This window comes from Hemicordylus capensis, chromosome 1 (assembly GCF_027244095.1).
Source record: "Hemicordylus capensis ecotype Gifberg chromosome 1, rHemCap1.1.pri, whole genome shotgun sequence".
NCBI lineage: Eukaryota > Metazoa > Chordata > Lepidosauria > Squamata > Cordylidae > Hemicordylus > Hemicordylus capensis.
The window spans coordinates 251310276-251338172 of NC_069657.1; the positions used below are offsets into that span (position 1 = coordinate 251310276).

Here is a 27897-nt window from a genome sequence, read left to right on the forward strand (position 1 = left end):
TGCAGTCATGAGAATCGCTTCAGTAACTGTGTTTAAATATGTTGTATTTTATGCTAGTCAAAGACCAAAATAATGATGTATTTTTTAATACACTCAAAGAATTCTAAAAGAATGATTTGGCAGGAATTTCCTTTGCCAGAAGTCATGCCTATTTGTCTTCAGCAAGGCTTATTCTTTGACACCTTTAATGATTTTAGTTTAAGAATGCTTTCTACTAATTTTTAAGGGACTGAAGTTAAGTCCAATGGTCTTAAGTCTAATTTCTTGGTCCTATCTCTCTTTTTAAAAGCTTATGTTACACTGGCCTACATGATGTACAAGGCAACACCGACGTTCCTGATCAGTCAGTGCTGCTGCACGCATGGAAGCCTGTCCCAAGGATTTTGCACAAGAGCACAGTTGCACATCTACTTAAAACAGCATCCCCTCACTTGGTCCAGCTCTACTTACAGTGAAAATAGAATTTCATCGCTTGTTATATATAAAGTATTTGCTTTAGTTCTTCAGACACCCTCTTTGAAAATGCTCTACTTTTTGTACTGCACCTAGGACTATTTAAGGACTTACTACAGTTGTATTACTATTAATATTATCCAATGTTGGTAACATTATTTTGCTTTGCAATTTTATAGCTGGAGCATCTAAAATTACAAAGAAAGACTAAATATAAAGAGGAGAGCACAAGTTTCAGAAATCTACAATTATCAGGGAATTCAATTCATTTTTAATGGGACTTGCACCACTGTTGCTGGTTGAAGGTTAGGCTGATATTAGTCATATCCTTCAAATTTCAACATCTTGGCTAAGCAGTGGTAAGTTCAATGACATGCCTGTTCAACATCAAGGATAAAGGGCTAGAAATAGCTTCTAATGAGTTAAAATACATTAAACATATTTCAAGAAAAAGCTGTTGATTAGAATGCTGGATCACACACTCTAAGATGCCAACCTGTTCCCACTTCCCATGCTGCTAACAAGGATGTGAGCAGATGTTTTCTTTATCCATTATATGGATATTTATGTAGATACAGAATACAGACACATGCCACAATGGCCTCAGCAGTTTTGACATCTAATCTAACTAGATAGTTATTTTACAAGTCCTGTCACTATGCAGCACATTTTAAAGGATTTGTTTAAAGTAGCAAAATGCTTCAAGTATAAAATTTAATAAATTCCTTCTGTGCTTTTTAACTAGACTTCTGAGCATGGGTGCTGAATATACTGAATACTTCACTTTAAATTGGAGCACAAGACATCCCATGTTTTATATGATTCCCCCCTATTTATATTTAGCAGTTTTCACCAACTAAAGTTTTTGTCTACCTTACAACAGTTTTGTTTCTAAACAAAAATGTGCATCGAAAAATTCTCTCATAGAACTACTAGCTACATTTTTTCTACCAGTTAACTTTGCACCACTACATCAATCACTTAACAATTGTTCAGCTCTGTTGACTGAGCATTGCAAGAGCATGTCAAAACATTTTACCTGACAGACATATTTGTTCTTCCATTTGCTCAGCACACACTGACTGTTTTGCATCAGTTCCTGGAGGACAACAGAAAATAGACAGTGTATATAGTTGGTTGTACACATTTTGCTTGTGGTTAAAGTGATTTTAATTTTCAAGGAGGAGAAAACGTCTGGCATTCTAAACAAAGATGCAACTGTTCTGGACAGCCCATCAGACAAAAGCGTATTTATCACCAGAAGGGATGCTCTTTTATGAAAATTAAAGCTGTTGAAAGAGATCTGAAAACCTGGATTAATTGTTAATATGCTTGAAACTTTCTGAAAGATACCTCCAGCTCCTTGAGTGTGTCTCGCAGCTTTTCCGGACGTTTGTTCTTAAGTACCCAAGGATAATCTCGAGCTAACAAAAGAACATGTATAAGTTAGTATACATACACATACTAAACTATGAGTAACACTGGATTTTACTTCATTTTTTATTAGTAATTTCATACAAAACATGAAGAGATTTATAACACTAACAGAAAACCACAGAAGGATGAACAATGTCAAGTGTGTTGGTTCAATATATTATGCACATTATCCATCTCATAATACATCTATCTGTTTATAATCCAGAATAGTTCCTCTTAAAGTAGGTTAATTCTGATGCAAATAATATAGACTAAATTTGTTTAAACCACTCTGATACTGGTAGCATTTATGCCTTTTCCTAAAAGAAACCTATACACATTTTAGCAGTTCTACAGAAGTCTCTTCTCAACCAAAACAATTATTTTAGGATCATATGATTTCAAATGTGCTTTCATATCACTGATCAAACTAAATATTTTCTCAAAGTATCTATATAAATGGGATAAGTTCAAAAGACATGGGTAGAATCAGCATATCCAGATTGATACCTCTGACAAGTCTCTTGTGTTAAGTTATAAACACATAGCCATCTGTACTGAAACACCATTGCTATTTTAATGGTATTGTAAAGGCTTCCCTGCTTCAGATCAGCAGATATTAATCAAGAAAACTCATCAGCCCATACCAAACTCTAATTTTCATTTAATACAGTATAGATTTTATTCCATTTAAAGCCAGACAACATCAATAGTGGCTGACATGAGGAAAATTACTCAAAGTAGTCCCATTGAAATTAAAAGGACAAGTTAGTTATTTGAGTAATTGTCCTCATCAATGCCATCCAGATTTTTAAAGTGTAAAAATCTTAAGCACTGATGTTATGCAGAAACAGAAAAAGTGAGAAATTTTCCAACTGTCAAATTATACCTTTTTTAAAAGACACTGCCACAGCAATATGTTGCATGAACTATCATTCCATTTTCACTGTGGCAATTATGCACAAGCATACTAGTCCGCTATGAAACATTATGGCGAAGTCTCCTAAGTGTCTGATCATCAGGGCAGCTTATATAATTCTTAAGTACCAGCATTTATAATTCTTATAATAAGCAGTTTATATAATTCTTATGTATATATTTATTTTATCCACAGACCTATATCCCATCTTTCAGCCCCCAAATGGTTTATAATCCATTAAAACAACAAAGCAAGCAACATCACTCTAAGTTATGCCTGGTGAAACAAACAAGCAAACAAAAATTGCCAGGCTAGGGTGTTCCTTAGCCAGGATGTCACAACTAAAAAGGTTCTATCATGTGTCCCCACCAAATGGACTTTGGATGGCAAGGAAACATCAAAGAGGGTCACTGATGTCAGAAGTAGGAGGGCAAATTCATGTGGGAGAGGTGTTCCTTCATATAATCTGATTCCAAATTATTTAGGGTTCAATAATAATTACCAGCACTTTGAATTATGCCCAGAAACAAACTGTAGCTACAACAAAATGGAAGTCCCATACTCCTGAGCCTGAGCTCCCATAAAGACCATAGTTGCCACATTTCAATTTCCGAACATTAAAAAATAATAATAATCCTGTTGAGCACTCATTACAGTAATCCAATCTGGATGTAATTAACACATGTATTAACACTGTCCAGAACTGTTTTCTCCAGGTAGAAGTGCAACTGGCACACCAATTGAAGTTGTGTGAAAGCATCCTTGGGCACAACCATGGCACAATGGGAACTTTCCTCCTTGAGGAAAGGGTTAATGTCTCCCTTCCATCCTGCTGTGGTCCTAATAGAAATCAAGCCTGGCTTCTCAGGCTTCTCATTAGTACCGAAAAAATTAAGCATGTCAGTTCTAAGCATGTGCTCATTTCTAATTTGGCCCAAATATATACAACTGAGAATCAATGTAGTTTGAGCCTAAGATTAATTTATTTATAGTTATCAGCAAACGGAAAATAGCCCTTACATGTGGCTAACTGTTGCTTCTCATATAAATAGCCAAAGTTCACTGGGGAATCTAAAAGAGAGAAATGAGGAGAGAAAGGAAGTTCAATATTGTAATCTTCATATTCATTACCAGCAACGTACTGAATATAATATATTTTGGAGAAGTGCAGAAATGTGGAAGACAAACAAGTCCCCAAGTCTTCCCCTCCTGGACAAATGTCTTAAATTTGTAGTGAAAGAAAAACTTAAGCTGCTCCAACAGGTGGGCCTGTATTATAAAAGTTTGAGTCTAATCAGATAGTGAAGTGAACTGCAACTGAATCCAAACCAGAAGCTGAGTCAGTCTGTCATCAGAATTGTGGAGGCAGCATATTAACCACCAAGTGAACTGCATGGGATGCCCACAGCCCACCACTTTAAACCGGGCTAAAACAGGAAGTAATTCTAGCTGAAAAGACCTTTTGGCCCATCATGAATCTTCTAGGATTAAAAGGATTAATCAGATAAAGAAAATTGATCATTCACTCTGAAATGCCTATTTCAAATATCAGGTAAGGAGAATACAGGAGGCCAGCATCAGTGCATTCCCATGAATTTACAATGCCCTCTGCTGGAACTCCAGTAAATAAAAAATAACTACAGTGCCCAGTAACAATCTAAAATATCATTTTTGAGCCTTTATTGAAAACTTTTGAAGTATATACTGTCTTTGTTAATCAAATACTTAAAAATAATTTGAACCAAGAATTTAACTATAATGAAAGCAGAGAAATTCAGGTTGCAGAAAATGATTTATAAAATGTTACTACACTTTCTTATGCTTCTGTATTCAGAAAAAATATTCTTTTGATTCAGTTTTGAGAGTTAAAAATACCATTTCTGAAATGCTAACAGTTCAACAGGTGTTGTTGTTGTTTTAATTTACAACTTACCTGGTTCTTTCTTGTCATAGTAATGGTAGAGCCCAATGTCTTGGTCTATATTATTAAAGAAACACAACACAGAATTATTAATCTGGCTCTTGAAATTAGACAAACTTCTTCGGGTCCGTGGTAAGTAAATTATGGATAGAGTTGAGAATCAATGCAAGCAGTCACTTATAAAGTGGAGGTTCTCTTTCTGCATGGGGGTTTCTGGACTAATATAATAAAAAGCTAAAATAATAAATAAAAAGCTAAAAATCACCTTGCAAAATACCTTTATGAAAAGCAGTATATAATAACAATAAATAAATACATATCGTTAATTTGACACATTCATAAGGCTCCTTCCCCAGTTGCTTGACCAAAAAAATCTGGGTAGAAGGTTTACATGCATGCAATTAGATACTGTGGACTTTCAAAGAGTTCTCTATTGCAGAACAATAATAAGGCAAAGTAGTGCTCAGCTAAGGGTACCCACTGCAGTAAATTAGGGGCAAGCAATGTGGCAGAGGTTTGCTTGATATCTCTGCAATGCACTCATCCTCATCTCCAAAATGCTTCTTTCTCTTAATTAAGAGTGCAGAAGGCCAATGGTCCATTTTATTGCCCTGGGCTTTGCACAGACAGCAATGCTCTTTGGAAAAGGATTCTCTCCAACCTAAAAGTTAAGCTGGGTCAAAATCAGTGCAAGCGAGATGTTAGCAAAGCTGTTTTTTTTTTTTTTTAAGGTGCATAAGCAGGAGATAGCAGTGAGTACGTGATAAGTAAAGAGAGACTTTTATAGCATTTTTGTTTTTAAAAAGAAATATATATCACATGTTAATTTAAACTGAATGTTAACATCAAGGCTGAAATCAACGGGTAGCAGCCAAGGGCTCAGGGTGCTCAGAAGGGTCAACTGCTGATTCCCGAGACCATCTCTGTGAACACAGCCTTCCTGTGGCAGTAGCCAAGCAACTCTCTCAGTTCCACTGATGTAAGGGGAGTCAGTGGAGGACAATTTTATGATGGCCACTGGAGCCACTTCTAGTTGACATGATTTAGTATAATACAAGTTTTTCAGTTTTTAAAGCTGGAAAACCAACAACATTTGTTACCTTCAATATGTAATGTATTCTTCAAAGACCACAAGTGCATCTCAGAGAGAAAGACAGACATCTGAACCAATTCTACAGCTAATTCTATAAGGAAAGGAAAATTGACCATCAGTTAAACTGAAAGAAAAACAACACTCTGTTGAAAACTGCTCAGAGATTGTACAAATGACAATAGATGTTCTGGTTTCCAATGATTTGATAACCAAAATGCTACTGACAGAGATTTTATAAACTATACTCATACCTGCTTTTCAGACTTGTAGTTTAGTTCTATGACAGCACATTTTGCAGGCAGTAGGAGTGCTTACATGCAACATAAGGATGTTATAGAATACAAAAATATGTTGGTGGCAATATTCATGTAATAACATCCATTCACTAAAATGATTTCTACAATTATTTTTAATAAACAAAAAACTCAATTTGTCCAAAATTCTCAAAAAACTGACAGGCTTTTCCCCAAGTCCCACACTTAGGCTGCATACAGTAAACAATTTGCCCTAGGAAATTTCCTGTGCTTCAACAAAGCTGAATAATCTGCACCATCAACTCAGTGCCACATGGAGGTGGCTGCTACGTATGCACCTGTCTCCACACAGTATGGTATGCTTCTGGCGCAAAGTAAGTGTGTGTGTGTGTGTGTGTGTGTGTGTGTGTGTGTGTGTGTCCCTAATGGGAAGCAGAGCCCAATTCTGGCCCAGTGATGGCTAGACAGTTAAATGTGAACAGGGAGTGCTGGGAGGGGTAGTCCTCTCAAGCACTTTTTCATATGCTACTACCTTTTCCAGCGCTGTCCGCACACACCTTCCACTGGGCCCCAGGTACCATCCCAGCCATTGCTGGAGCAGGAGGAAGAGTCAGTGCTATTGTTGTGGGTGTGGTTTTCTATGTGGGTAGCAATGGATGGGACATTTAGTACTGAAGGCTGCCATCCCAAAAGCCCCCTCACTTTTGCATCTAGGTATTCCTCCTGCAGACAGCTGTGCAATTGTGGACAGTCCACAATCCATCAAGATGCTTTTCATTAATCCTTGACAATCCAACATTTCTCGTTTAAAGATGTGTTGGTAGCATAGCATCTTCCTACCCACTTGTCAATGCACTTTGTGGCCATTGCTACCTCACAAAGATGCAGGAGTGGGTTTCAACACCTAGGAGGTGGAGCACCTCTGTCCTTTAAAGAAAGGATTGATCTCCACAGGAGATATGGCTGATGGTCCATGCCCCCGATTTTGGTTGTGTACCTCCCTGGATAGTCAGCCTGTAGCACCGTGCCTGACTACTGTTGCCATGCTGCCCTAACTTGGGCACAGGGCAGATGACATGGTGACCATGTACTGCTCTACAGTCGCAAGTTGCAAAAGTTGAAGCTGAGTAAAGAAAATGAATTTAAGAACTCCATAGGTTTCCTAGAACATGATTGCCTCGAAAGTAGTACTGCCAAGCAGAGGTGCTCTTACCTCTGAACTTCCAGGCTGAAGTCCAGGGGTTCCACACACCCTGGGGCCCCCCAAATCCTTTTTAGTCTGTCCTGGGTGGTGTGGTTGAGTGTTAACAATATTGGGTGGGTGGGGGTGGGGGTGGGGGTGGGCCTCCAAAAGCTTTTAGGGCCAGGCTCCAAAATTACCTAGGTGCACTTCTGCTACCAAGTAGTGTTCCATCTAATTTTTTCATCAGTTAGCAGAATGAGTTTTGTTCTGGGAGGAGATATCAAGGCAGCGTGCACACATGTGCATTACTGTGTGCCACTATAGATACAGTGCTCTCGCTCTCTCTCTCTCACACACAGAGCCCTTAAATATGAAAGGAAAGAAATATATTTTACGATTCTAATCTATTTATAAAATTGGATTTTTATTTTTTTCACTTCACATTTATGTATAATAAAAACAAGGCAGAATCTAAAACAAAGCCTTTACAATAAGTTTCCCAGATAAGAATGTAATGTAGTCAGATTGTCATACACTTAGATAAGAATGTCATGGATTTAGATTAGCATCCCAACGATCTGAACTATACTTAAGCAAACAGTTGTTTAAAAGTGTAAACTGCATGTCCCTCCATGATTCTGGCAAAAGATTCATTACTATATAGACAGGAGAGACAGGGAAATGCAGAAGTGGATGCACAAGAACAAATTCGCAAACTCTTCTGTTGTGCCTGTAATGGTAAAATGGTACATCTAAATTCCTCAAATGAAGACTTCACCGATATAGGAGAACATTCTTTCAAATAAAATATCCTGAATCTATACGAATACGACAAATATTTATATACCTATTTTCAATAAAAGTTCCCAAAGTGGGATAGATAGATAGATAGATAGATAGATAGATAGATAGATAGATAGATAGATAGATAGATATAAAAGGACTAATAGCTTCTGTTGGTGACTCAAGTAAGCGAAGTGCTTGGCCCATTATAGGAACTTACAGGGGAGATCCCCTGAACATATGATTAGGAAACTCCAATAGTACTGAAAGCTGCTTCATTTACAGTACTTAAGGCTGAAGTTCTGTGCACATGTATTTGGGAGTAAGCCCCCTCTATACTTAATCTATACTTATCAGTCTTTAGTCTAGATCCTGGGGAGTGTTCCATCGCGACCAAGGATGCTCTTATGAGGGCTCACCCTGGAAAAGCAGTCCATGCAGACCAAATCACACCCCTGCTCACCTGGAAGCTTGCTGACGGTGGACTACTCCTCTCATGAGAGGGCCAGTCTACTGGGAAGGACCACTGGCAAAGAGCTAGGACAACCTAGCTCTTCCATCGAACTGCACACTCATGAGTTGAGCAAACCCAACAAAGGGGGCCCTGCTTGCATGGGGTCTCCACTCTCTCTGGTTAAAGATAGTACTTTTGCATTGCAACCCCCTCTTCCCATGAGAAGCCTTGCATGGACCAAAAGCAGTTTGTGACGCTCCATATGTCAGAGACTAGGTATGTGTGTGGACAGAGTGAACACCAGGTGCGGGAATGCATCATTACTCCATTTCAAAATTCCAGGGTGCGGGCAGGTGTTGCACTTTATGCAGATCTGCTGCCACAGGGAATCGTGGGAGAGGGAAGCCCCAATTTCCAGCAACCCCAAGAAAGTGGGGCCACCGTTTGGAGGGACAAGCAAGGGTGCACATGTCCACATGAGGAGACAGGCTGGCAGGGGGCACACTTTGACAGTTACCTGGAGGCAGTTGCCAAGACAGGGAGAACAGTTGCTGGGGTACCTGTACCTGCGGCTTTCCTATATAGAGTAACCTGGCTCAATATAGAGCCTCCATGGCCATTCTTGCATTGCTATGACAGAAGTTGAAGTTCCTCTCCATGGTGCACCAAGGTTCACGGCAGAGGTTGATGAGCCACTTCTGAAGACTGTATCCCAGGTCTCCAAATATCACAGGCTTGACTGCAACAGTGCTAACAATGATGAGGGGTGTAAAAACGAAGGCCCCAGCCCTCAGTTTTGCTGCAAAAGGGGAGGTCTAGAAGATCGCTGTATTGTGGCTTCTTCTGGACACCACTGCATATACGTCCACAAAACATCCTGTGGAGTCCACCAGAGCTTGCAGGGTCATGCTGCAGTAGTGCTTACAGTTTTAGTACTTATCATGGTGGCCAGGGTTCACCAAAATTTCAATTTGTGTGCTGTCAATGCACCCTAGCAGGCCTGGAAACCCCTTCTTCTGGAACCCTGCCATCAGCTCCAGGAGGTTGCTCACCCAAATGACATCCTCCAGGAACAGCTCATTCAGTGGTAGAATAACTTCATAGAAAATCTCACATGCTGTTGAGGTGCCTACTACAAACAGGTTGCTGAGTATCAGATAGTTCTTCCTCACAGGCAGCATCTGTCTCCATGTTCTCAAAGCTTCTGAGAATTTGCAGTATCACCCACCTTTGCAGTGATATCATTCTGGCTTCCTCCTCCATGCTTTCTAAGACAATTTCCATGGTGATGTGCACTGCCACACTGAGTGCTTTGCCTACAATTGCTCAAATCCTTTTCACTGGGCAAAAAGGAAGTGGATGTTGCCTGTCACTACTTCAGAGACTTTAGAGTGTACACGTTGCCTGCCTGTTGCCTCCCCTGCTATGGAGGAGGGGGCATATATGTGTTTGTGAGCTGTGAGTTCCTTGAATAGCAGATCAGAAGAACCAATGTCCCCACAGAGGACACAAGACATGGAAGAATACTCTTTGTTCATCTGGGAGGTGAGGGGAACTCGTGCAACCACACAGTTGCAGCACCTTTGAAGTGACACATTTCATAGCTGCTCTGAGTTGACCTCTCTATGGTGGCAGGAGGAGCTGGCACACAGAACACAGGATTCAGATTCAGATTCAGACAACACAACGTTGCCCTGGAACCTCAGGTTTCAGCAGTGAAACTCACTACAAACCACGGGTTTGTATTTAGGTTTGGAGGCGAAAATGGAACTGCAGTGGGGTGATGGAACTGCGGCTTTATGCATTTGGACAATCACAAACGTCAACCTCTGGCATGTTTTCCTCTGGTTTGGCGTTATGTCCAAAGAGTGCCTAAGACTACTGTTGCAGCTTGCAAACCTGGCTCTAGATTGTTCCTTAAGTAGAAGTATCTGAAATCAAATCTGCTTCAAAATGAAATGGCATTAAAAAATCTGAAATGCATTTTACCAGGTGGACTCACTGTGTAGCTGCCACATTGTCAATGGCCTTATCGTAATGAAAAAAGAACCTTCAAGCCCTCATGCTAGGTTGATATTTCTTCTTTTTAAGTTTTTTTGCTGGTTTTTTTGTCTTGTTAATTACCTATTTTTCCTGCATCAGATATGCATGTCTCTCAATAAGTACTGAAGGATGAAAGTAGGAAAAAGAGAAACAACACAATAAATAAATAAAAGATATTCTTTCCAATATGAATTTCCTAACCTTTTCGGCAAGGAGTAGTAGTACCTAGTATTAGTACAAGAAGTATCTTTATCTGTGTAATGCTTATCCAAATGTTCAATGACTAACTGATCTCTTCTTTACAGACAGCACACCACAAATAGTAACCTTTAAGATTCATTCATTAATATTCCAGAATTACTAGTTATACCCCGTTTACGGAATAGCCTCCCCAGTGAGGTTTGCCTGGCTTCATCACTTTGTTCTTTTAGATGCCAGGTAAAGCCATTTTTGTTCACTCAGGCCTTTTAAATTCTGATTTTTAAATATCATTTTTAAAACTGATGTTTTAAAAAGTTTTGAAATTATTTTGTATTGCATTTAGTATTTTTCCCCCTTGTGTTGTGATTCCATGTGTTATGTGTTTTTATTTGATGTTTTAATGCTATGTTTTGAGCCGCCCAGAGAACAATTTGTTATGTGGCAGCTAACAAATAACTTTATTTATTATTATTATTATTAGTAGTAGTAGTAGTAAGAAGAACAAGGGATGGCTATCACATTCATTACTCTTAAGATAGAAATCTGAGTCTTCAGTTTATTTCTACTGCTGCAATACAATTCTCTGTATGTAGACATTAGAATTAATTCCTACTATCAAAGATATAGTAAATTAATTAACAGGAGAAAGCAACCATTTTCTCTGATTTGTTTTTTGGAAATACAGTACAGAGTAATTAGTCTTTTCTTCCTCCTTCATGACCAATTTCTCCTTCACCAAGGAGAGATGCTCCTTAAAGCACAGATGATAGCTGAACATTACATTTCAGATTAAAATATAAAGTTTGGATCCAATCAGATACAGTATTATCAGGAGATAGATGTTGCTGATTCAAAGCTGCAAAACCCATTACAATTAATTGTAATTCATGCTCAATTCATGCTCAAAACAATTTTTCCAATATTCAGAAAACAGAAATGTTATAATAAGTGTTGTTGCCAGTATAATTTATTAAAGTGATAATTCTTAGTAGCAAGATTTCACAGGATTAAGAATGTCAGTAGTTCATTACACTGTCCTTGTTGCACAGCAATAAATATTAAACAACTTGTTGAGTGTGTCACAAAATCATATGCATAACCATATTATAGGAACAATCAATATCTACTACTGTCTAGATACAATGAACAACTAATTATTCATCAAGTTGCAGCTCGTCCAAAGTGTGGATTACCTTTTGCCACCTGCCTGAGTGAATTCTATGCATGTAAATGCCAATGCGCTGTTTATGGTCTTCCTAGACCATAGATGAGAAACTAGAAGACCATTTCTGTCTATCATTATCATTTCTAGATCATCCACAAATAATATAAACTTTATACAGAACACAGAACTCTCCCTCCAGCTTACTGTACAATCTAAGACACACTAGGGAAGCTACGGAGGGCAGGGAATAAATGTGGCAGAACAATTAGAAACTGACAAAGTAAAGAGGCAAACTTTTAATTACTAATGGAAGGAACTAGATGGATATCAAGAGGTGTTTTGGGTTGATCCATTCCTTGACTTTTGAATAGTGCTTTAGTTAATTTTAATCCAGTCCTGGAGTGGAGGTAGGGCTAACAAACAACCAGCAGCAAGAGCATTGAAAGCAGTCTTTAATTGTCTCTCTGTAAATAATATCTGTTTCATTAAACCATTAATATTCCTGATTCTACTCCTCTGCCTTTTCCTTGCGTGCCACAACAATTTCCTCTGGATTCTACAGCAAGTTCCAATTATGGGAGAAAAGAAGAGGCAGAGTTGGAGAATGGAACCCCTAAACAGGTACCTGATATGCATCCAGGTACCAGGAGAGTGAAGAGAGGGCAAAGGGGCATGGAAATAAAAAGCAGGACAGCAATAAAACTAAAACTTTTTTGAAAAGTCAACAGGCATTTAAATAGAATACAAGAAGAAAAAGAGGGAATCATGGTAGAGAGCAGAACATGGTCACAATGCTGAGTGAAAACTGACTAGGTGAATAATTCAAGACAGAAGGAAAAAGTTTGAAAGAAGAAGGCAAGCCCAGCAAAAGATGTTGTAATACACAGACATATTGGGGGAGTGAACAAGTATCTTAGCTGCAACAAAAGAGAGAAAGGGCAATTTAAAAGATATTACAAAAGATGAAAGCAACAAAATTCAGCAACTGAGAGGAGAGGAGAGGAGAGAAGAGGAGAGAGAGAGAGATGACCTTCTAGGATGTAAGAAATAGTATAATTAATCAGTAGAAGGTGTGTGTGTAAGAATAGAAGCTCAGTTTTATCAGAATCAGTTTTAAGAGAAGTCATCCAAGAGGAAAAAGCAAAGAGAGCATCAGAGGTCAGGCAAATAATAGTAGAACTGACAGTAATCAGCTAGGGATGGCTCGACCTCAAGCTGGTTCGACATTGAACTGGCCCAGTTAGAGGGCTTGACTTAGAGACAAAACTGGCCTGGCCACAAGGTTGAGCCCAAACCGCAGGCCAGTTTGGGCCGGATTTGGGGTGCTATTGATATTTTTTTTGGGGGGGGAGGCAGACTTACAGCCACTGCGGGCTTCCATGGGCTCGGGAGGTGCTGGTGCAGCTGTTTGAGGGGTGTCCTCTGGACGTTCCCCTTCCCCCCTCTGGCCTCCCCACAATCTGTTTTGGACCTCTTGGAGAATGCAACAACCATTTTGGAGGCCACCACATGTGCACACAGGCTATTTGTGTACCCGGGTTGTGAACCTGGGCATGCAAATGACCCATGTGCATGCAGTATGTGCACCTCCCCCAGCAAACATGACGTCAATAGCACCAACTGGGCTCAAACTGGTTCAAATTTGAGCCGAGCCAGTTCAGACCAAAACAAACATAATAGATACAAGAGGAAGAATATATGAGGTAAAAAGAAGGAGACTCACCCAAGATATATTGGGGAACACGAACAGAGAGTAAAAAGGAGAAATAAATGTTAACAGAAATACTGAAGGAATGAAGAGAAAGATAGAACAGGTCTGGAACCAAGAAAGCGTGGATCCAGAGAAACCTTGAGAGCATGCAGAAGACAGAATAAGAGCAAGATCAACATGGTATTAACAACAAAAGAAGTTCTTATAGGAGAATGACAAGTTTTTTTTAAGAAGACAATAAGATCACAGAGAAGATCATTTGAGATCCAGGTTAGAGAAGATTATTTTGCATAAGCAGACCAAAACTAGACTGATATGGAATTATCAGAGGAAAATGTAAGGGACTTGGGTGGGGGGAAAATGATATGTTCAAGAACTTTGAAATAAAATAAAGCAAGACACAGAACAAGTGAATCAAGAGAAGTTTTTTTTTTTTTAAGTATCAGAGAGACATGGACAGACTTCAAGCACGAAGGAAGGAAGGAAGGGAATCAAAACCAGAAATATTAAGGTGTGAAGCAGAGATACTAAGATAAGAAGGGGTGAAGACAAAGGGAAAGATTGAGGAGCAGCTATTCATTTAAGGTGGTGGTGGGGAGGAAAGACACTTTTGAGGGACAGAAAAGCATTTTGAAGGGATTCCTCAAATGCTTGGGAGGGGTCTACAATACTGAAATTAAGCAGGAGATAGGCTTTGGAAGGAAGACAGAGCAGGGCCAAGAAAGAAAGAAGCAGAAAAAAAGAGAATGGAGCTATTCACACATGTGGACAAAATCAGGTTAAGGAAGCCCAGCCCAGTTTTGTTGGTGCATGTGAACCACCGAGAGCAATGCAGCTCCCAGAGGTGGCAAACCTGCTTAGGGAACCCCACACTTAAACCAGGTTTTGGGTGTGAATGAGCCCAGAAACTCAATGAACTGATCGTGTGTCAGTGCCACATATCTTCACGAGGCACCTAGGCACAAGTAGCCTCCCAGCCTGGGTCAGGAGCTCCCCATAATGCACCATGCACTCATGTGGTGCATCATGGGAATTCTGGGGACCTCCCGGCCCCCAAACTTCCCAGCTGCCAATAGAAGCCGTCAAACATCTGGGCGAGTGACCCATTTGCCCAGCCAGGAGAAAAAGATAGTCTGCGAGGGAGGTAAGCATTTTGAGCCTTCCTCCCATCACCCCTTTCGAGCCCTTTCTCCAATCATGAGAAAGGGCTCTATATGTCAGAAAAATAAATTAGGGGAAATTAGCTAAAGGTGGGGAGAACCTGAAAAATAAGGTAAGGAAGAAGCATACTATAAGTTGAAGAAATGAGGTAACTAAAGAATTCAGCAAAAGCCTGAAGATGGAGGAGCTTGTTGTAGAAGTAGTTAGTTAAGGGTAGAGAAAAGCATTTAGGAAATGAGGACTATCTGAATGGAAGAAGAGAAGCATAAGAAAGAAGACGAGAAAATAGAATATGTATTTATAATGTTCAGGAAGAGAAAGAGATAGTGCCAAAGTCTCTTGGAAGCACAAGATGAGGATCTTAATAATGTAGAGAGAAGATTCAGAATTCCAACTGCCAAGAAAAAGTGTTTTGTTTACTGCTCTAATCATTCACCATTTCAGCATCATATCAGGTCAAAATATATATTCAAGGTTGTTGTTTTTGTTAAACGGTAGCACTTAAGTCAGATAAAAATGTGGTGGTAAGAACAAAACATTGTCAACTTGAAATGCTTGCCAATATTAGCTTTATAAATGTGTCTTCTAACAGTAACACACCGATGGATGTACAAACCAATATACTCTATATTGATTTGAAAGCCACACTGAAACTCATATTGTAAGAAAAAGGCCTAACTATGGCTTGTATAATAATCACTGAAAAGAAATACATTATCTGATAACCTAAGAATAGCGGCATGAAAATCACACACTGTAAACTTATTTCCATTTGCTGAGAAGTTGTTTCATGCTCCACTGAATTAATTCTTCACATTTTTAAGGAGTCTGGAAATAAGTCCTATCTTTTGCAATTACAAGTGGTCATGTTATAGCTTCAGAGCTTTCAATTTTAAGAAATTTACATGTGAAACAGTACCAAAATTATATCATGTATTTATTATTTTCTTCTGGGCAAGTATGAGAGCCAAAAAAAATGTTCTCTTTAACTTTGGCTGCAATCCTATGCATGCTTACCTGGGACTAAGTCCCACTAAACCAGGGATTCTCAACGTGTGGGTCCCCAGATGTAACTGGACTTCAACTCCCATAATTCCCCACCAAAGGTCACTGGGGCTGGGGATTATGGGAGTTGAAGTCCAATCACATCTGGGGACCCACACGTTGAGAAACCCCACACTAAACAGAGTATGACTTAGTTCTGAGTAGACATACTACTGTACTGTAAGACCAGAGTTTATATACTGAACAGAAAAAGTGCCTTCATCCCTCATCTGGAGTCATGATTTTTTATACACAAGTAGGACTTCTTACTCCCAAGTAGGTTACATTGAATTGGTTACACTGAATGCCCCCTAACTTTTTCAGGTGACAGAACCCACAAACATTTAACATTTCACTCCAGGGGAGTGCAGTGGTGACCCCCACAACCCAACCATGGTACTTTGTGTGACAGCACAACTCACTGAAAATGTGAGTCATTAGCAAAGAAAAATGAACATTTCAAACCCCACATTAATGACGATCCATGCTTCATACATCTTTGCTTGGTTCTTGTCAGCTGTCCTGGGCAAACACTTCCTGGGTACACACAATAACAACGTCTTCTGTCCATCCAAGCCAAACACAAATGATGGTGCTTCCCTTTGTGAATGTGGTTGCACCTCTGAGGGTATGTCTGGCTTGTTGTGTCTCATAATGCCTACACAGATCAACCCCTTGCTCAGGAGAGGCTCTGCCAGCTCTACACTGGAGGAAAAGGTTATCCCGCATTTCCATCCTCTAAGGCAGACCTGCTCAACTTTGGCCCTCCTACAGATGTTGGACAACAGATGTTGGACTTACATCTGAAAAGTAGTTGGACTACTTTTCTAATCAACAACATCTAGCCCCCCCCCTTCAAACTAACTAAAAGGAGGAGGGGAAATTTTGAGGGACTGGTTTCTCTTTGAGGGATAAGTCCTAGTCTCTGTGTGTGTTATGTGCCCGGGCTAGCATTTGCCAGGGCTAGCAAACTCCTTTGTTTTTGTTTGTCCCTGCCTAGAGGGGGTGGAGTCAGCTAGGGCTGTGGGAGGCCCCACATTCCTTTGAGACACATCCTGTGTCTCAGTTTGAAGCCTACTCTCTACATAAGAGGTGAAGGCCTGAGAGCAAAGCGAACAGGGATAGTAAACAGGATGTTGGAGTTTAGCAGGAGTTTAGCGGGAAGTGTGCAGGGGAGCTTGGAACAAGCCCCTGTTGACACAAGGAGCCTGGTGGAGAAGATAAGGTAACTACAAATCCCTCCCTCATATTCTTGAGAAAGGCTGTTTGGACAGTTAAATAGCTGACCATTACAGCTGAGACCTATCCTTCTAATAAACTATCTCTAAATACTGTAAACAGCCAACAAAACCAGTATGAAGATAGAAAGCCAGCAGGAGAGGTGGAATTCCCAGTGTATTTCACAGAGTGTCGCCTGTATGACTATTTGCTCCATGGGCAGATGTCATGGCTCAGACCTTTGAGTCAGAGGAGGAACAGGAGGACTCAGTTGGGAGTACAGGCTCAGAGGCACAGCAGCAGAATTTGGCTGGGAGAACAGACTCTGGAGCTGAGTTGGAACAGCTGGCAGACATGAGGGCTGAGGAGACTGATCAGGAGGAAGCTGGAATTTCACCTGTGTTAAGAAGACATCTCAAGAGAAAGGCTCAGTGGGAGACACGCTGGCACAAGATCTTGCAGGAGAGGAAATAGAAGTGCTGAGTCAGGAAAGCCTGATTGGCTGCTGGTTATCTTGAGCCCTATATTAAGCAGACTGTTCTTGACACAGATTACTTTCAGCAACTTTGCCTTTTCGCAGACAGTGTCCTCGTATTTGTACTTTCTCAGTCTTCCTTGTTTCAGCCTGTCCTTGCTCTGTCTTTCCCTGCTCCTTTATTTCAGTTATTACACAGTTATTGTAGAGGGGGGTACCTAGTTTAGTTTCAAGGGACTTTCTTTTGTTTATAATACTTTATCTTGAGAGTCATTCTTCGCTTTTGTTCATGCAGCTAAGCTGCTTCTCTTAGCTACAGAACGTTATTTTGACTCACACAAGTATTGCTGAAGGGATTGTAAATCCTGTTGGGTCAGCTGTGCCAACAGATTTATGACAGCAGAAGTCATGGGTGGGTGCTCAGTGCAAGGAGCTCCTGGCTCTCAGGGAACAAGTCCATTCCCTTGAGACCAAGATGGCGGATCAGGAGAAGCTCAGAGATACAGATAGGTGTGCGGATGAGACCTTCAGGGATGTGGTAGAGGCATCCCACTCCAGAGCTGATAGCTCCTCTGCTGTCAGGGAGAATGAAGGTCTGGGGGAAGGAGGACATCAGTCTGAGGAAGAGGGAAATGCTCCTTTAGAAGGGACCCCTTCCATGGATGATGAGCCCATATCACCTCGCACAGGGGTTACTCCTCCGGGGGGTGAGCTTCTTTGTAGTGGGTGATTCGATCATTAGAGGAATAGATAGATGGGTTTGTGACCCACGTGTTGACAGCACAGTGACTTTCCTGCCTAGTACGAAGGCTGTGGGGAGCACACAGCGTCTAGATAGGCTGTTAGGCAGTGCTGGGGAGAAGAGACAGCTCTTGTGGTGCACACTGGCACCAATGATGTGGGGAAATGTAGTTGGGAGGTCCTGGAAGCTAAATTTAGGTTGATAGGTAGTGTACTGAAGTCCAGGATCCCCAAGGCAGAATTCTCAGAAATGCTACCTGTTTCAAGCGCAGGTACAATGAGACTGGAAGAGCTGAGGGGTTTCAATGCATGGATGAGACGTTGGTGCCAGAAGGAGGGGTTTAGATTTGTTAGGCACTGGGATACATTTTGGCACAAGCAAGGCCTGTACAAAAGGGACGGGCTGCACTTGAACCAAGATGGAACCAGACTGTTGGCGCTTAAAATAATAAAGGTTGCAGAGCAGCTTTTAAAATACAGCCGACAGGAGCTGAACAGTATCCAGTTCAGCAAATGCCATCCTTTAAAGTGCAAGGGTGCAAAGGATTCAGATAAAACAGAAGGGGACAGAGCAGAACCACATAAAGAGCAGACAGAAGGCTGTGCCAACTGGTAAAAGAGTCAAAAGAAAGATAGTATACACCAGGGGAGAGACAGCGTATAGGTGCTTATATGCTCATGCCAGAAGCCTCCGAGCCAAGATGGGTGAGCTGGAGTGCTTGGTTGCTAATGCAGAAATAGATATAGTGGGCATATCAGAAACATGGTGGAACAGTGAGAACCAGTGGGACACTCTTATCTCTGCATATAAACTCTATAGAAAGGACAGGGAGGGGCACCTTGGAGGTGGAGTAGCAATGTATATTAAGGAAAGAATAGAATCTAACAAACTAGAAAACCTGGGTGGACTGGAGTCCTCCACAGAAACTCTGTGGGTGACAATACAAGGCCTGAAAGGAAATGTGCTGCTGGGCACATGCTATCGCCCTCTGGATCAAAATGCTGAGAGTGACTGGGAGTTGCAGGAGGAAATCAGGGAGGCATCAAGGAGAGCCAGTGCTGTAAAAATGGGTGACTTCTATTACCCACAAATAGATTGGGTAAATTCACAGTCAGAAAAGCTGTGGGTGACAATACAAGGCCTGAAAGGGAACGTGCTACTGGGGAGTGATCATTCTTCGGATCAAAACGCTGACGGTGACTGGGAGTTGCAGGAGGAAATCAGGGAGGCATCAAGGAGAGGCAGGGCTGTAATAATGGGTGACTTCAATTACCCACACAGAGACTGGGTCAATTCACAGTCAGGTAATGACAAAGAGGTCAAATTTCTAGATTCACTGAATGACTGTGCCCTAAAACAGTTGGTCTTGGAACCAACCAGAGAGAAGGCAACCTTGGACTTAATCCTGAGCGGCACCCAGGTCCTGGTGCATGATGTCAGTGTCATCGACCCTTTAAGGAACAGTGATCATAGTGCGATCAAATTCAGCATATATGAGGGGAGATAATCACAAAGGAAGTCTAACACAGACACTTTGAATTTTAGAAGAGGAAACCTCCAAAATGAAGAGTATGGTGAAAAGAAAGCTGAAAGGGAAAATCAGGAGAGTCACTTCGCTCCAGAATGCATGGAGTTTACTCAAAACCACTATACTAGAAGCCCAGTTAGACTGTATACCCAAAAGGAGGAAAGGTACCACTACGAGCAGGAGGATGCCAGCATGGCTAACAGGTAACGTTAAGGCAAGCCATAAAAGGGAAGAAGACTTCCTTCCAAAACTGGAAGGCCTGTCCAAATGACGAGAATAGAAAGGAACACAAACAATGGCAAAAGAAATGCAAGGTGACAATAAGGGAGGCGAAAAGAGAGTTTGAGGAACATTTAGCTAAAAGTATCAAGGGGAATAATAAAAACTTCTTCAAATACATCAGATGCAGGAAACCTGCCGGGGAGGTGGTTGGACCGTTAGATAATGAGGGAGTGAAAGGGATTATTAAGGAGAATATGGAGGTTGCAGAGAAGCTAAATGAGTTATTTGCGTCTGTCTTCATGGCAGACAATGCTGAGCATATACCTGTTCCTGAAACAGGCTTTTGGGGGATGGAGGCTAAAGAACTGAGTCAGATAGAAGTGACAAAAGATGATGTTCTAAACTGTCTAGAAAAACTGGAAACTAGGAAATCGCCAGGGCCAGATGGCATCCATCCAAAAGTCCTCAAAGAACTCAAATGTGAAATTGCCGACCTCCTTGCTAAAATATTTAACTTATCCCTGCAATCAGGCTCTGTGTCAGAGGGCTGGAAAGTAGCAAATGTAACACTGATTTTCAAAAAGGGATCCAGGGGCAATCTGGGAAATTACAAGCCGGTTAGCTTCACGTCCGTTCCAGGCAAATTGATGGAAGGTATCCTCAAGGATAAAATTGTAAAGCACATAGAACAGGCCCTGCTGGGAGAGAACCAGCATGGCTTCTGCAAAAGGAAATCTTGCCTCACCAACTTTTTGGAGTTCTTTGAGAGTGTCAACAAGTTTGTGGATAAGGGTGATCCAGTTGACATAGTATACCTGGACTTCCAAAATGCTTTCAATGAAGTTCCTCATCAAAGACTCCTGAGAAAACTTAGCAGTCATGGAATAAGGGGACAAGTACATGTGTAGATTGCTAACTGGTTAAAGGAAACGAAACAGAGGGTAGGGATAAATGGAGAATTTTCACAATGGAAGTAAGTAAGAGGTGGGGTCCCCCAGGGATCTCTACTGGGACCGGTGTTTTTTAATTTATTCATAAATGATCTAGAAGCAGGGGTAAGCAGTGAGGTGGCCAAATTTGCAGATGATACCAAACTCTTTCAGGTAGTGAAATCCAAAATGGATTGTGAGGAGCTCCAAAAGGATCTCTCCAAAGTGGGTAAGTGGGCGACAAAATGGCATATGCGGCTCAGTGTTGGAAAGTGTAAAGTGATGCACATTGGGATGAAAAACCCCAACTTCAGGTATACGTTGATGGGATCTGAGCTGTCTGTGACTGACCAGGAGAGGGATCTTGGGGTCATGGTGGACAGCTCATTGAAAGTGTTCACTCAATGTGCGGCAGCTGTGAAAAAGGCCAATTCTATCATTAGGAAGGGGATTGAAAATAAAACTGATAATATTATAATGCCCTTATACAAAACAGCCACACCTGGAGTACTGCGTACAGTTCTGGTTACCACATCTAAAAAAGGACATTGTTGAACTGGAAGAGGTGCACAAGAGGGCAACCAAGATGATCAGGGGCCTAGAGGATCTTTCTTATGAGGCAAGGCTACAACACCTGGGGCTTTTTAGTTTAGAAAAAAGATGGACTGCTGGGAGACATGATAGAGGTCTATAAAATCATGCATGGGGTAGAGAACGTGGATAGAGAGAAATTCTTCTCTCTCACACATAACACTAGAACCAGTGGTCATCTCATGAAATTGATTACCAGGAAATTTAGGACCAACAAATGGAAGTATTTTTTCACACAACACGTAATCCATACATAATCAACACATAATGAGAGCCAGCGTGGTGTAGTGGTTAGAGTGCTGGATTAGGACCCGGGAGACCTGAGTTCAAATCCCCATTCAGCCATGATACTAGCTGAGTGACTCTGGGCCAGTCACTTCTCTCTCAGCCTAACCTACTTCACAGAGTTGTTGTGAGGAGAAACTCAAGTATGTAGTACACTGCTCTGGGCTCCTTGGAGGAAGAGCGGGATATAAATGTATTAAATAAATAAATAAATAAATAATCAACTTGTGGAATTCTCTGCTGCAAGATGTGGTGACAGCCAACAACCTGGATGGTATAAGAGGGTTTTGGATAACTTCATAGAGGTGAGATCTATCAATGGCTACTAGTTGGAGGACTATAGGCTACCTCCAGCCTCAAAAGCAGGATCCCTCTGAGTACCAGTTGCAGGGGAGAAACAGCAGGAGGAGGGCATGCCCACAACTCCTGCCTGCAGGTTTCCAGCAGCATCTGGTGGGCCACTGTGTGAAACAGGATGCTGGACTAGATGGGCCTTGGGCCTGATCCAGCAGGGCTGTTCTTATGTTCTTACAACTCCCATAATCCCTGGCTATTGTAGCTGGGGATTATGGGAGTTGTAGTCCAAAAACAGCTGGGGAGACCTAAGTTGAGCAGGCCTGCTCTAAGGGAAGGTTCAGATGAACATGCCCTGCACACACGAGAACATCAGGGTCACAGCAAGAATGCATCTGCCCTGATGTCACTAGTGGATGTGCCGATGCACTCTTGGCACATCCTTCAATTGCATGAGAGGGATGCCCATCTGAATCACCCATCTGCACACACTTCAACAAGGTTTTGGAATGCATGTAGAGGGGCGATTCACCAGAAGCAGTCCCAAGTGTTTTTTCATGGCTGTACACATTGTTGTGCAACTTGCAAATCTACTTGTCTTTGTTGCAGTCCTCTAGCTTGCTTCCCAAGGTCAACATCTCCTGTCAGTGGGAAGAATGTTTCTGCACCATAATTTCAAGCAGTACTTTTTTGGCTTTCTTGGAATGTGTTGCCACAAGATACAGCACCTTGAAAACCTAACAGCTGCTCATCAACTGCTGGTCAGACCAAGGAAAGCCAAACTGTTGGTCGGACGGTTTGTGCACATCCTGACTGCCTACTGAGTCAGAGCACTGGTCCATCTAGAGCAGCACTGTCTACTCTGACTGGCAGTGGCTCTCCAGGACTTCAGATGGTATTTGGATTCTTCCCTCAGGGTTCATGATGATATTTCCCTCACACACACACATACACCCCTTTCTCTCTCAGATTGCAGGGTAAGGAGTTGCTTCACTCACTGCCTCCTCCAGCTGGACTAAACTCTCTTGGTCTGACCTCTCACCAAAGACTATGCAGTGCCTCAGACTAGTTTTGAGACACTGTCATCATCTGGGAAAATAAAACTGAAGTTTTAAAAGAGAAACAGGGTGTTCTTCCCCATCCCAAATGGGTTAACACGGGCATGGGGTAGAAATAACTCCACCATAGAAAGCCCATTCATTTCTGGGGTGGTTTTTCTCCCAATTAACTTATAATGGGAATGGAATAGAAGAGACCCCACCAAGGGGATTCCATTCATTTCTGGAGTGGTTTGTCTGACTTAATATGAGAATTGGATAGAAAATACCCCACCATAGGAAGCCCATTCATTTTGGGGTGGTGTCATATTTTTATTGATTTAATAATAACAATATTATTAATCATTTTGGGGTGGTGTCATATTTTTATTAATCATAAATATCATAACTGGTAAGGGGCCATACATGTGGATATATTGTGTGCCAGAGTCCCAGGTGAGAGTCTGACATGAGCATAGCTGAGTGCAGTGGTTTGCTTGTTTATGCAACTTTATGCAGCTGGGGGTGGAAATCTACCCCCAATTCTAGATGAGGGTTAAGTAAAATATCAACTATCATGCGATGTGCATTAAAATTGTAGTAAGTCACTGTGGTCCAGTTTCAATAGAAATCTACCCATTTTTACCCAGATAGTGTGTTTGGGGGCACCCAGGAGCACCCCTACATCTGGTTTGGAGCTACAGGCTTGTAGTTTTGATTTTTGGCTTTCAGAACTCATGGGATTGTGGGCTTACCATTTGGTTTGCATGAGCTCCATTTTGTAAACCAACTTGAAATTGTTTTAATGAAAGGTGGTATAAAAATCTAACAATAAATAAAAGCTAACTCATGGGGTATGTCATCTGGCACAGAGCTTGGGAAAAAGTGGTTCTAGGTCAAGTTTAGCCTGAGACTGCAGGAGGACTATCTCTGTGCTTGCCTCCTGATTGGTTCTCAGGTGAGGAAGCTGGAGTAAACATGAGTTAATTGAGCACTATTCTTCTCAAGAACTAGCCAAATACTCTCCCCCACATCAGATCAGTTCAGTCTTATTGCCTTCACAGGAAGGGACAGATAAGAGGTAACAAGATCATCTCCTCTAACAAAATGTTAATAGTTAAAATGTTAACAAGCTATCTTGTTAAAACATTCCTAGTCACTCTCAAGGTTTTCTAAAAACATGAGATAAGTTCTGATGTGCCCATTTCATTTCACCCCACACAGGTTTCTCAAACCTATTCACCTTTTTGTGTTGAAAGAGCACACCCAGCAAAGTTGAACAGGAAAAGGATTAAGTCCTTTGACTATCCCTATGGTTGCCTTTGCCAACAGAAAGGTGTGATCAGCATTCCGCCTCAGGGCAAGATGCTGTCTATTCCTAGCCAAGACACAATCAATCAGTGTTTCTCTTCCTCGGATCCCAGTTGCATGTTCTTACGTTTGGGCACTGACTACTCCAACTTGCCTTGCCTGGACTTTTTTGCTCCTGTTCCACCTGTAGCCTCCAGTTTGGCCCTTGTTCCAAGCCTGATCTGGAAGCACACTTGGCTGTGAGATATTGGTCTCCTGAGATCAGATCCCCATTGGATTTTGCCTGGTTTTTGGACCCTCACTTGGCCCTTGGGTCTCCATTTCTGCCTTCTTGCCTGTCCCGGAGGAGAGAGGTCCCTCGGCATTGGCTGAGCTATAAAGGCCCATATGCCCCACAGACAGACTTAGATAGTATAACTAACTCTGCCCTCAAGCCTCTTACTCCCCTCCTTTCTTGCTCTCTCTAAAATCTAAAGCTGTTTTCTAAGATTGTTTCTCTGGTCAGCCTTGAGTGGACTTAATTGGGATCTCAAGCCAAATTGCCTCTTTGTGAGCCTCAACTTAATCCTATTGATTTGTTAGTCTTCTTAGTTTTATTAATTAATATTGTGTTGCCTATTAACCAATATCTCACTTCCTGTACCCCAAACCCTAAAATAAACCTGACTCTATTTTTGAACTTCAAACTGTCAGTTCTTTCCAAGACCGAAGCTTTGCACAAATTTATTCTGAGGTGGACTGCTCCATTCATGCTTGCTAGTTCCCCACACAAACCCAAAATGTAGCAAGGGGTGTTTGCCAATTCTCCAGGAGCAGTTCCATTAACACCATGCAGAGTCACATCCTTCAGAAGCATTAATATACAGTACCTCAACAATATTAAATGTAACAGTTTTTAATTAGATACTTATTAACATTAGGAATATTCATTTTTTTTATTTTGAACAACCTTCGAAAATTATTGACTTTTTTAAAGTGTGCCAATGTGTCAGACTAAGAGCTTGACAACACAATCCTGTGAAGCATCTGCATGCTTGCATACCGAAGGTTCCAACTTCACTCCCTGACATCTCCAAAATAGGAGCTGAGAGAGACTCCTGTCTACAACCTTGGAGAAGCCACTGCCAGTCTAGGCAATACTGAGCTAGATGGACCAAAGGTCTGACTCAGTATGGCAGTTTCCTATGTTCCTATTCTTGAACAACACTTTTCTTTCGTGCAAGTCCTTCAATAAGTGACAATAAAGATATATCCTGTTACAAAGGCATGCAGTTCACACCAAGATTTTTTTAATGTCAAACATCTTTTATGACCTGCACTTTAAAACAAAACAAAACAGAATTAGATGTCAGTTCCAATTCTGAGGAATATTTTATTTATATTTCCACCCTACAGAGACTCCTAGTGAAGATGTAACCCTGGCTTCCTGAAAATCATAGAAATCAGGAGTCACCCTCATCAATCTTCTCTCTCCCCCCACCCTTCCTTCTTTCCCTCTCGGGAGTGAAATATTTTGCACTTCCTAGTGTCATGTTACATGTACACTGGTGCAAACCATGGTTAAAACAAACCAGAATCTCTAGAGTCCACACTTCAGAAACGAATTTCAAAGCATGGCCTCAATCTCTAATATTCAGACACTGAGGTTGTGTGCATGACCACATAAGCTAGTGGCGGGAGGGCTGCTGGGGAGCCTGTGTCCCTGCACACAATCTCTCTCCCCAGTTCGCTCTGCCACTCGCCACAGCACACAAGCAGCACCACAGTGAGCAGCAGAGAAGGGAGCCGGAGGAGGAAGTCCTCTAGCATCCCTCAATCCACTGTGCCAGGAGCACGGTGCACCGAGGGATCTTCCCCTAACTGGGCACTCTTGTCACCCAGCTCACTGTATGCTCAGGCTGTGTGCAGCCTGAGCACACACCTGGCTAAAGGCTGGGGCAAAAAGTAGGGTTAGATGAGGTGGGAGTTCCGGGATCGGGAGTGCTTCTGGTGCTCCTCATAAGGAGCCTAACCCATGCTGGGCTGCCCTAGTCTGGGTTAGGCTGCTCGTGAGAATAGGTTCATTATGTTGTACATGAGTTCAGGTGTTCAGATACATGCACATCTTTTAGTGTGAATGACCTGGGTACAGGCACCCTCAAATGCAGGGTACAGATCAGAAATGCACTGAACATATTGTATGAATAGGGCTGAAGAAACTGTAGTTTATGTTAACCATGTGCATTGTGAACACATAAGATGAAACTATGGTTAACGCTGGAAACGGAGTGGGGAATTGCTCCAGAGAGTGAGTTTCACATTGACACGGTTGGTTTATGATTCTCAAACCACGGTTCATTAATACCAGAAAGGGAAAGAGGGGAAGAATTTGCTTCAGAGAGAAGTGAAAGAGGAAGCATTCATTCACAAGGCTGGCACCCAGTTTGCAAATAACAATTTGTAGGGATGCAGCATTATTGGATGGTGGACCAGTGCTATTAATTAATTTCCATCAGTTTCATTTACCTGTTTATGCCAGATACAACTTTTTACAGTAACATGCAAACATAAATAGATGTAAATGAAAAGTCAACACACACATATCCAAATATGCAAAATATATAACGTATATAAAATGTAAATATAATTTGCACAAGCTCACTAAGTATTACTGAAGGATTAAAAAAAAAGGTTCTGCCATTAAAATGATGCCATGGGTGTAGATGGAAGGTCTGTAAGGTAAAGTGTGCTGTCAAGTCGATTTCAACTCCTGGCACCCACAGAGCCCTGTGGTTTTCTTTTGATAGAATACAGGAGGGGTTTACCATTGCCTCCTCCCATGCAGTATGAGACGATGCCTTTCAGCATCTTCCTATATTGCTGCTGCCCGATATACCAGCAGGGATTTGAACCGGCAACCTTCTGCTTGTCAGTCAAGCATTTCCCCCCTGCACCACTTAAGGTGAGTGCCATCCCCTAAATCACATTTCACACAGAACTCACAATTCCAATTGACATGCACAATTACAATTGACACAGTAGTTGCAAGGTGGTAACATTGTTCTGGAGATATGAGACTGCATTTTGAGCAGTGGGAAATGCAATATATTTTTCACAAGAGAAGCACTAAAAGGAGGAAAGATATCTGGAACACTCAACTATCTGAAAAACTCCTGGTAACAATAGTAATCACAACTGGGCATTTATTCTACTAAAAATCAACCATGCTACTAATCATTGTAGAAGAAGGAGAAAGAACAACCCTCCTACAAACTACTAACACCCACTGTCAGTTAACTACACTGATCATTGTCAAAACCACTCTATAGGACAGAGAAGCATCATTACTCCGATGTTACAATGTGATAACATGTACGGTCCAAGATATAACAAGCAATCTGTGAGAGAAAGTATTAAATCAGTCCAACTTCTATCAATCAGTCTGAGAATAACTTTAGACATTTGACAAACAGAGGAACTGGAAG

General features: G+C 41.4%; 1 protein-coding gene across 26 annotated transcripts in view; it reads right to left on the reverse strand.

Moving 5' to 3' along the window:
• Positions 1–27897, reverse strand: part of WDPCP (WD repeat containing planar cell polarity effector) — a 350788-nt gene that overhangs the window by 225889 nt on the left and 97002 nt on the right. For all 26 annotated transcript variants that reach the window (XR_008313270.1, XR_008313273.1, XR_008313269.1 and 23 more), the window contains 5 exons: positions 5810–5893; positions 4722–4766; positions 3809–3859; positions 1807–1877; positions 1493–1552 (listed from right to left, as the gene is read on the reverse strand). Coding sequence is in view for 15 of the 26 variants with exons in the window: in XM_053284349.1 (XP_053140324.1) it covers positions 1493–1552; positions 1807–1877; positions 3809–3859; positions 4722–4766; positions 5810–5893 (311 nt within the window). In the remaining 11 variants the exon portion in view is untranslated. The remainder of the gene's footprint in view (positions 1–1492; positions 1553–1806; positions 1878–3808; positions 3860–4721; positions 4767–5809; positions 5894–27897) is intronic.